The sequence below is a fragment of the Anopheles darlingi genome, chromosome 2 (genome assembly GCF_943734745.1).
Source record: "Anopheles darlingi chromosome 2, idAnoDarlMG_H_01, whole genome shotgun sequence".
NCBI lineage: Eukaryota > Metazoa > Arthropoda > Insecta > Diptera > Culicidae > Anopheles > Anopheles darlingi.
In genome coordinates this window covers 48,101,903-48,111,902 of record NC_064874.1, presented here as the reverse complement: position 1 = coordinate 48,111,902, position 10,000 = coordinate 48,101,903, and the positions used below count along the sequence as shown (strand labels likewise).

The window sequence follows — 10,000 nt, the reverse complement described above, 5'->3', positions numbered from 1 at the left end:
GTTTTACTTCCTCATCCGCAAGCGAATCCATCTACGTCCGGAAGACGCACTGTTCTTCTTTGTCAACAACGTCATCCCGCCAACGTCGGCCACCATGGGCTCGCTGTACCACGAGCATCATGAGGAGGACTACTTCCTGTACATTGCCTACTCCGACGAGAACGTATACGGTGGTGGTAGCAACTAGAGTGAGCTTGGTTGATGGTAATGAAAGGAGAAGGAAGCCCATCTGCATGATGGCTGCTGGTATGCAGAGAAAGAGCGAAAAACACTAAGACTTGTGGTGATATGAAAATTTATCAAAAAAAAAAAATATGTAAAATCCGTTACTATACACTTTAGAGTATCTTTTTCAAGTGGTAACTCTGTCTCTCTTCTCTCCTCTCCCTCTGATTATCAATCCCCCGGCCGCTTTGCATCAGACAGAGTGTTCCTTTTTCTAGGATTCAGACTAGTGGTTCTCCGTTCTTTTCTGCTTCGCTTTTTCGCATCCGTTTTTGTATCCTGATCACGTTTTTATTACAACTTTGTTTCTTCTATATTGCTGTGGATTATTATCTGAACTATGGATAGAGTTACGTTCAACTAGCTGTATTAAAATAAAGTGTATTTTATTTAAAGGAAAATAAGAAAAAAAATATGTAGGATTAAAGAAAATAAAAAAGAAAAAAAACTTAAAATGTTTGTCATCAACGGTACTCGAAAGAAATAACGTAAAGCATTGCAGCAACTAACCATCGAGGCAACTAGAATATCGATTACAGTTATCAACTCTTCGCTCATTAAATCGTTCCTTTGTCTACGCTTCAGTATAGTTTGAGTTATGCAGGAACCACTCGTATTGAACAACAGCAATCGTAAAACACATCGTCTAGTAGTCTGGTTTCATCAAATGGTTTATTGAGGGAAAAACACGAAATTTTATTTTACAAAGTACCCTTGCATCTCTGACCTTGCATCGTGCCTCTGCTTCCGTGTTCACTTGAGGCCAATTTTCTTCTTGTAGAATGGATTCACGGGGCTTGGTATGAGGTTCGGCTTCAGCAGACTTTTTGATGGTTTCTTCGCTGAATCGAATGGCATTTGCGGTGAACTTTTGACTTGTTTTACGTGTTCCGCCAGTTCCTGCGCGACATTCTTGTTCAGTGCAATCTTAACGCGCTTCCGAGCCGGCGTCACCGGATCGATATCATCCTGAGTGGAACCGCTGCCCTGCTGTGCGGTGGGGGGTGTTCGTTTAAGAGAACCCTTCTTCCGTTCACCAGCATCAACAATCGGAGTGCCAAAACTTGTGGAAGTTGAAGATACTACTGGCGATGTGTTCAATTTTGAGGCTTTCTTCAGTTTACGCGATGGAATGAAGTACTCTTCCTCGCCATCTTTCGGTGGTTGTGACCACTCATCGACGGTTTGAAAGGGTTGTTTGTTACCATTTTTGCTGCCGGTTTTCTTGCCACTATTGACTTGTTTTACAGCTTGCCCTGCGGTAGATGATGGCTGAATCTCGGTTGGTGATTTGGCGAGTGATTCGGAGGACATATCAAGTTTCTTTTTAGAGGATATCTTCGCTATTTTCTCATCCACGGCATGGCCACTATGGTTTTCCACCTTGCGAGCCACAGTTTCGTTTGTGGTGTTTTTCTTTGCTTGTAACCGTTCCTTGAGCAGTTTCATCTTTTCCTCTTTTTTGCGTTTCAGCAGCTCCATTTTTTGCTGTTTCTTTAGCTCCGTCGGATTGAGCTTCCTTTTCTTGGACTTTTTCTTCTTCACAATCGCGGTACTCGGTTCGGCCGAGGTTTCCGAGTCGCCACGCTCCTGTTCTGTCTCAGTTCCATCGGTTCCGTCTGCACCGCCACCAGCCTTCCGTTGCTGTTCGCGAGCCAACTTTTTCTGTAACCGTACCTCGCGTTTTCTCTCTTTCCAGTTAATGGCCTTCTGGTCACCGTACAGTTCCCGACGGAACTCTTCTAAATCTTCCACCTGCTCGTCAATGTCCACGCGATAGTTGCGAGGATTAATGCTCGGCATACGCTGAATACCGAGCGGGTAAATGCCGTCCGCAAACTTTTTAAACTGTTTCACCAACAGTGTGGCACTCTTCTTGCCGATAGTCGTACAAAAGGATTTGTAGCGATACTTTTCGAACAGCGAAATGATTTCCTCGCAATCAAACTCAATCTCCGGTATGGTCACACTCACTCGTCCTGCACGTGGATCGTAAACCTTCTGCTTTTTCGACGAAGATTCATCTCCTTCATCATCATTATCATCATCGCCGTCATCCTCCTTTTCTTCGCTCGCCTCTTCCCCATCATCTTCTTCGCCGTCTTCGTTCTCGTACTCATACTGCACATCAAACTGTACCTTGTCGATGTGTCCATGAATGAATCCGGTTTGCTTCCACAGTTCAAATTTTTCCTCGAACGCTTGTCCCAGCTCGGACTGTCGGAACAGAGCGTGGAAGATGTTGGTCGTGGTCGCCGATCCGACCGTTTTGTCCGAGCACTGCATCAGAAAGCGAACGTATGGTTCCAGCAGCTGAGTAACGACACCCTTGGGAACGTCACCGTCGCTCACTTTGGCCACCTCTTCCAGCAGCAAATCGTTGAAATGATTCAAGAGACCGAACGGTGATACCTCACTGTCCAGTATTGTGGCCTCGATCACTTTCACGAACAGTGCGACGTGTTCCGTTTGCCAGTTGGTTTCGTGCAGCAAAAAGAGCATCTGGCGTGTCACACGACGTACAAGCTGTGGACGATAAGAAGATCACGTTTTTGAGAGGGAAGGTACGCAAAGGGAAGGATCTTCCATTTACCATCATGAATTTGTCCGTACGCCAGCGATCGATACCGAACCATTCGATGCCCATGGTCACGATGAAGGCTTTGAAAAACTGTAACGCCACCGGAACGTCGTGTTGAAAGCAGCGCACCAGCGCACCAAGCGATTCGGCCAGCTCTTCCTGCACCAGCGGTTTATCCGACATCCACATGCAGTAAAACAGACCCTTCCAGAGGCGCAGAAAGTCGGCATCGCTGAATACTGCAATAACAAGGAATGATAGCGTGTTGTGTCGCAGGCCACGGCATGGGATCCTTACCGAAGGTACTTTGGCTGCGGGTAGTAAGCCATGTTTCCAGATTCTTCAGCACCTTCCGCCGTAACTTCGCATCGTTACCGGCCAGTGCACGGGCGAACTTGATTTCCTGCGAGATGATGTGTGTTTTGGCCGGTGTCTCGCCCGTGTCCCCGCAGCCGAATGTGTCGTCCATGGCGGAGTTCGTTTCCTCCACCGTAGCGGGAGTATTTTGTTCTTTAATCACCATTTTCCGCACGCACTTTCCGAACTCGTTCCGGGTGGTTACAAAAAAGCGTGGAAAACGCGTGTGGCGCACGGTTTGACAGCCACTGTCATGCAGGCTCTGACGTTGTCGATACACAAAACACCTGTTGGAAATCGTCGCCAGCTCGTTATGAAAATTATCTGAATTCATGTAACTTCCTCTAGCTCAAAATGCCGACGAAAGAGGACTTGTACATCACACGGTAATTTGGTTCTCACTGCCGTTGTCCTTACGCCTAATAATTGTCCTCTTTTGTAGGCCCGGTGTCCGCGATGGTTGGTGGCTGTGTGCTCTGCTCCCGGCGTGTTATGGAGGCACGATTTGGCGGAGTTATCATCATCACCAGCATCATCCACATCTACCGCAGGATTACAAGCGTAGCGTTATTGTGACCTTTGGTCTGTTGCTACATTCGCTAGCAATCTACGGCCAACTTCGAAAGCGCATTAGCCGTGGCCATAAACTTCTGCTGCAACTCACGTTTTCGGCACTCCTTGCGCTGCTGTTCTACACGTGCCTGGCGGAAAATGTCGTGTTCTGCATCGTTAGTGCTGTTCTGCCGATCGTGCTGTACGATCGATTGTACTTTACGATATTGCAAGCGGTTCCAAAGGGTTTCACCTACGGTGAAGCATGCGTCGTTTGCCAAGGCTTGGTTTCGTTCGCATACAGCGCGTTGCTGCAGCTACCTCGCGTTATGCTATACCCTGAAATCGGTGACCAGCTGACGGATATGTCCACAATCTATATCATCCTGCAGGTATGGCATCCACGTACCAGCCGTGTGCATGGTACCAGCCCTAGATAAACGATTGATGCTCTCGCTAATTTTTCAGATTGGCCTAGCGGGCATTGGTCTGCTGGTTTTCCTCACGTACTACTTGCGTGTACTTAGACATTTTATTTCGTTCTGGATTTCTTTAGCTCTAACGACGATCGGTGTAGCATTATGTCCGATTGGTAAGCAAACGGCCATTACTCGTCTGGTGCTGTTCCTGGTCAGCGATGTGGAAACTATGGTAACGACCGTCGTGTACCTTGGACTGCTGGTTATCACTGTGTCCTTCGTCATGTGGCAATTCAACAAAGGACGACAATCGACCACAGCAACCAGAAAGGTTTTCCACCTACTGATCGTACTGGTGTACGCACCGGGGCTTTGGTATCAGTGCAAGATGCTCTATCTTGCCAGCGGCCTCATGCTTGCCGTGTTCATCGTGCTCGAGGTATTCCTTCCAACACTGATATCTACGTGAGCTCGTTTAACTGACTGTTTCATGTTCGGTTTTCAGATGGCCCGGCTTATTCAGCTTGAGCCGGTTGCACCGATACTGAACATTGCAGTACGATTATTTATCGACGAGAAAGATGCAGGCGCTGTAGCGCTTACGCCACTTTACTTGCTCATTGGGTGCACGCTACCATTGTGGCTCTATCCATCCCCTTGTGATCTTACCAACTCTGCCGGGCTACAAATGCTGCCACTCTCGGCCGGTATCCTATCAATCGGCATCGGTGATACGGCTGCCAGTGTCGTAGGTTATCACTTTGGTAAACACAAATGGAATGGTAAGCAGACTGCAGCCCAGGGATCAGCAAAGAATTCAATTTTTCATCTGCTTTTGTTTTAGCATCTACAAGCAAATCGGTTGAAGGAACGTTAGCCTCAGTAATACTACAATCGGTGGCCGTGTATGGGATGTACCATCTGGGATTGTTACATCTCTCTGTTAGTAGAGCAGCCTACGCCGGAATTGCCATCATCGTTAACGCACTAGTCGAATCGCGTACCGATCAGATTGATAATCTGGTACTCCCGCTGCTTACCTATGCCATATTAGTTTGCTCAACATGATTTTACATAAAAATACATCACTTGCCTCGTTTATTCGGAGTTTTGTTCACATTTTTTTGGTTTTGTGTAAATTTATTATTCATTTATCTTTTGCACTATCATAAACTTCACTATTCATAGTCCAGATAATGTTCGTTAGTTCCTTAATCAACTTGATAGCAAACGAAGGACAGTCAGTATTTCAAAGTACCTGTCGATATCTGTACTACGAGTCACAATTCTCTATACGATAACTGTTTGCCATTTGTATCATTGGATTAGCGATACTGGAAATCGCGTCCTTGACCGTGTGGTAGATAATGTTTTTGATCTGTAGCTTATCCTCGTGATTCGAGTGCGTCTTGCTAAGGTGTCTAAACTCATTCGTCAACTTCACGCAGTACGCAATGTTCTCGGGGGACACAAAGTCTTCCGCCACCTTGATACAGTTGTGTAGGTTACGCACTTGATGCGGTGCCCCCGCCGGTATGAAAATGGCATCTCCCGCACATTGCACAATCGAGTATCCCTCGACGTTGTATTCCTTCAGCAACCTCCGGCGCATGTTCTGATCGAGATACCATTTCTGATCGTGTATTGGATCATGGTTCGGCTTTACGGTATTGCCACGTTCTCGATCGATCGTTCTAAGCAGCGAGCGTATCTTGTCAGCATCCTGAGCATGATAAATGTGCCAGAGCGCACCGGGTAGCTCCCGTCGCTGCTTCAATCTGCGCATGGTTGGTGCATCGCAATCGTCCGCATCGAGCGATTTAAGAATTTTGTTGTTGTACCGTTCGTGTCGTACATCCGATGGTACCCCGACGTACACCATTACGTTAACGGCATCCGATATGTCCAGGTGCAAATTCGTGGTACCTTTGTTGGGGTGTAAGGCTGATCCGTAAGCGCTGTACATCTTTGGACCGAGATCAGGCCGTACGAAGAAGCTGCACAGTCGACTGGCCAGATTTAGGCGCCCTTCGCGTCTTGTGTACTCCGCCAGTGGGAGTGATTTCATGAGATCATAAAAGCGGGTCGGCATCATTTCCGCAAAATCATCGCCCGGAGGCCAATCTTTCAGTTTCAGCATCATCGGCCGCTGACGCTCGTCAATCAAACGATCGGCAATGCGTTCGAAGCCTTCCCAAAACACGCGCATCTCGTGACCCCGCACGATCTTCCCATTCAGACAGTTGATCAGATCATTCAGCTGACACCCGAAATCACGCCCGAACGATTGCGGCATCCAGAGATCCATGTTCATCGCACGCGAAACCGACGACACCATCACTGGTTGGCCGCGTTCCCACTGATCGTGAAACGTTCGGTAGTTGTTACCATCCAGTGGATCCAGCAGGCGCAATAGCTTTCCGTTACAGAGCCACTCGTGCGCTACATTCGGGTACAGTATTTTCGATTCGGCAAGGGTCATCTTTCGTTCACCTTTGCTGCGGAACTGGTTTTTGCTTTCCTTCATACGGCGATTGTAATCAAGGATTAACCGCTCATTGGTCGGATCTTCGTAGTGCTGTTGGTCGCTCAATAACACGAAGTCGTTCAAAAAATCCGAAAGAAATTGGTGCATTCGCTCTCGCTGAATAGCCACAATATCCACAAAGTCGCTTAAATCGGAGGCAGAATTTTCTATTTCTTGCCCTGCCGTCGCCATGTGTTTTTCGAAGGTACTGAATATGTTGATACTTTGGTCGAATTTTACCATTTGTTTCACGATCATAGCGAACGTTTTGGCGTCCATCGGTGGCGAAGGTTTGAAGCGTCCTTCCTCGCTGTATGGCAACACGAGAGGCTTCGTTACTGCGGTATTCGTCTGAACTTCGCCTGAAGTCGCCACATCGGGATTGCCTTCCATTGGAACTTCAGGCTTAACATCCGGCGGTCGACTCTGGTCGATCATTGGCGGTTCAGTTGATGTTGATTCCGACAGTTCCGTTTTACACTCGATAGAGGCACTAGTGCCATCGTTGGCACTTGAATTGAGATCGTTTTTATCGGAGCACGCACTGTCCATGCTTTCACAACTGGTGGTATTATGGCGTTCTTCTTCGGGAACATCCAGCTTTATCGCTGTATCATTCGTTTCTATTACTTCCACTTTTGCTTCAGTGTCCAAGTTGTCTTTCGTATTCTGACTCGTTGAAGTAGGCAATTTGTACAGACTTTCATCGAAATGATCACCGTCCGTTCGAATCTCTTGTTGAAAACCATCGAAATTATAGCTTTGTTTCTCTCGATGCGGTGAGACTGCACCACCTTGTTCCGTTCCGGTCGCTGCTGCTGTCTGTAGGTTTGTTCGCAAATGCCTTGCAAACACGATACTGCAGTTAATCGATTTTCCGTCTTTCCCCTCGTCCTGTATTGGGGTTATCTCTTTAACCGTAACCGAAACCAGATCTGTAACATTGGTCGTCTGTGGGCCTCTCGTTTCCCCGCTCGTTGCTCCGCCATTAGTGGTGGGCATCGTAAAAGGATAAAGGAATTGGAATTTGTCTTTGATCTTCCGAAAGCGTGCCACCTGACTCAACGGGCACTCACAGTTGAGCGGAATCTCAAGCAAAGCACAGATACCGTGCATTTGGTGAACCAACTTGTACAGACAGTTGCCCGGGATGATTTGTGTTAACATCAGAAGGGACTGGAGGTGCGGTTCCTTTGTAACGGTACATAGCAACCATCCGTCAGCGTCTTTATCTTTGGTCGTTGATTCAATCGTTCGAATACCATTTTTGCGACACTGGAAATCAGGTTGAAATGTTGTTAGAAAATGAATGCAGTGATTCGATAGTGGGACAATACCATGTCTTACCTTGTAACAGTCCAGACATACCACGAATCCGCAGGTACTGCACACCCAATGATGATTGAAGAGTGTCGTCTGACACACATCGCACATCTCTCGCACCCCTTGAACGGCCTGTTTCCAAGCAACGGTTTTATCTGTAATCAAAACGGGCATATAAAGACATTAGACTACGGTTTCTTCATATCAATAGGTTTGATTACGCACCTTCTGCCATGTGCTCAAAGTAGGCTTCCTTTTCTTGATGGAATAGTTCGCAAAACATGTAACCCACCTGACCGAGCAAAAACTTGGACTTCTCTGTAGATAGATCAACGGGCACCTGCTTCAGATTGGCGCTCCACAGGTTAGTATCAGATTCGCCCGGGTCCTGCCGCGGATCTGCGAACCCGAATATTTCCACCTTTCCAATTTCATTGTACTTGAGCTTGCGGAACGCTATGAAGCGACAGAAAATATTGACGGAATTTCGCGTACGTGTAGTGCGCGATCGGCCACATTCGCGACAACGCGGTAATCGAGGTGGTAGGTTGTAGCAGGGCACATCCTGAAGGAACGGCTCCAGTGGGCGCATTTTGTTTCGTGGTCGACTACGAGGCTTCTTTTTCACATCAGGCAATCCATTACCATTCTTTCTTTTCTTTGCAGGATCGGTTTCCACAAGAAAACATGGATTACTGCTTCCATTTCCATTTGAAGGTACGCCATTTGTAACTGCAGAGGAAAGCATATTTTACTTGACGTTTTGGTTTCTCCCGTGATTTGAAACTAAGCTTGCTAGCACAATGAAATTTACCTAATGTTTCTCTCACTGGTAGTTGCATGTTGCACGTACTCTGCATTTGAGCTAGCAACCGTTGCAGATTGTTTTTCTGTATGTTTTCCCCTGAAATAAGGTTCGGTACGGTTTCGATTAAACAGGCAACAGTATAGTGCAATACACTTCTGCATCTTGACATACGTGAATCCAGAGGCAGAGGGTAATGTGGCCCTTTTAACATTAAGGGGCCACATTGCTTACACAATAGGAATGCTAGGATCATACTTACATGTTTCGCGAGTTTCTGGAGGAATGTCATTTACTCTGATCGGTAGGTTGTATCTCAGGGGCAATGCAGAATACGGAATCGCGGCAATACCTAAAGAGGGCTGATTGGCGGAGGAGCAGGAAGGCGCGGAAGCATTGAAATTCGTAGGGACAGGGATTCGTGGCGTCTGTCCCTTGTCTGCTGCATTGCCGTATTTCACAAATGTTACTATATTCGATACTTTCGGTATTCGAATGGGCAAACTGGTGTTTACTCCAGGATGAATTGGAGGCTTCACTGTGGACGCATCATATTTCGTGTCCAAATTCAACACTCCATCCGCGTGCTCGTTACAGTTGCTCGAACTGGGGTACGATAGATCCTTACTAATGTAGGCTGGCCTACTGAGGTGCACATCCGGTGCACCATAAACACGGGCCGGTGCCGGTGAAGTTACTTTCGGTTTAACCAGTGTAAGCAGTACATTGGAGTTTTTCGTTTGCATCATTACCGCATCTCCAGGACTTGCCCAACTATCTACTGACAGGACGGATCGCGGTTTGTCATTATGCTTCGTTTCGATGCGCCTGTAGATTTCTGCCTGCGGCAGACCACTTGCATGATACAGCATATCCTATGAGTACATAGATAATGGAAATGATTAATCTAAAGTTAAAGCTAGCTAGTTAAGTTAACCAGTGTGCAACCAGCTTACCGTATCATTTAAAGCACGTGCTTGCGTCTTTTCCACGAGGTTCTTTGTTATCTTGAGTAGCTGGTTGGCGTATGCATTCGGCAGCGAGTTTTGGTAGGAAAGGATTTCCCTCTCTGCCGCGTCAACGTCGTTTGTGGTAGAAGCTTTGTTACCAAAGCCATTTCCATTGTAGGGTGAAGATTTGTACTGTGAGGCAACCATTAAAGAGATTAGACTCGATTTTGCAACTATCCTCGCACTACTTACCTGTGCCTT

The 10,000-nt window shown here is 47.0% G+C and overlaps 4 protein-coding genes across 4 annotated transcripts in view; 2 read left to right on the top strand and 2 right to left on the bottom strand.

The window, feature by feature from the left end:
* The window catches only part of LOC125958622 (gamma-aminobutyric acid receptor-associated protein), a 2,579-nt gene extending 1,899 nt beyond the window's left edge, over positions 1 to 680 (top strand). Inside the window, exon 2 of the mRNA XM_049691712.1 lies at positions 1 to 680. This exon is cut by the window's left edge and continues 86 nt beyond it. Coding sequence (XP_049547669.1) covers positions 1 to 187 — 187 coding nt within the window. The 3' untranslated portion in view covers positions 188 to 680.
* A 171-nt stretch (positions 681 to 851) lies between these two features.
* Positions 852 to 3,413, bottom strand: LOC125958297 (ribosomal RNA processing protein 1 homolog). The gene is made up of 3 exons (XM_049691566.1): positions 3,104 to 3,413; positions 2,819 to 3,045; positions 852 to 2,751 (listed from the first exon to the last, which is right to left on the bottom strand). Exons 1-3 carry the CDS (start codon positions 3,327 to 3,329, stop codon positions 979 to 981), a joined length of 2,226 nt encoding a protein of 741 aa, XP_049547523.1. The 5' UTR covers positions 3,330 to 3,413; the 3' UTR covers positions 852 to 978.
* A 3-nt stretch (positions 3,414 to 3,416) lies between these two features.
* LOC125959277 (dolichol kinase) lies at positions 3,417 to 5,368 on the top strand. The gene is made up of 5 exons (XM_049692091.1): positions 3,417 to 3,462; positions 3,512 to 4,107; positions 4,184 to 4,573; positions 4,640 to 4,916; positions 4,979 to 5,368. Exons 1-5 carry the CDS (start codon positions 3,417 to 3,419, stop codon positions 5,200 to 5,202), a joined length of 1,533 nt encoding a protein of 510 aa, XP_049548048.1. The 3' UTR covers positions 5,203 to 5,368.
* LOC125958194 (lysine-specific demethylase 3A-B) overlaps positions 5,217 to 10,000 on the bottom strand; it is a 5,288-nt gene continuing 504 nt past the window's right edge. The window contains exons 2-8 of the mRNA XM_049691377.1: positions 9,992 to 10,000; positions 9,746 to 9,931; positions 9,052 to 9,664; positions 8,799 to 8,888; positions 8,210 to 8,716; positions 8,009 to 8,139; positions 5,217 to 7,936 (exon numbers count right to left, since the gene is read on the bottom strand). The exon at positions 9,992 to 10,000 is cut by the window's right edge and continues 276 nt beyond it. Coding sequence (XP_049547334.1) covers positions 5,408 to 7,936; positions 8,009 to 8,139; positions 8,210 to 8,716; positions 8,799 to 8,888; positions 9,052 to 9,664; positions 9,746 to 9,931; positions 9,992 to 10,000 — 4,065 coding nt within the window. The 3' untranslated portion in view covers positions 5,217 to 5,407. The remainder of the gene's footprint in view (positions 7,937 to 8,008; positions 8,140 to 8,209; positions 8,717 to 8,798; positions 8,889 to 9,051; positions 9,665 to 9,745; positions 9,932 to 9,991) is intronic.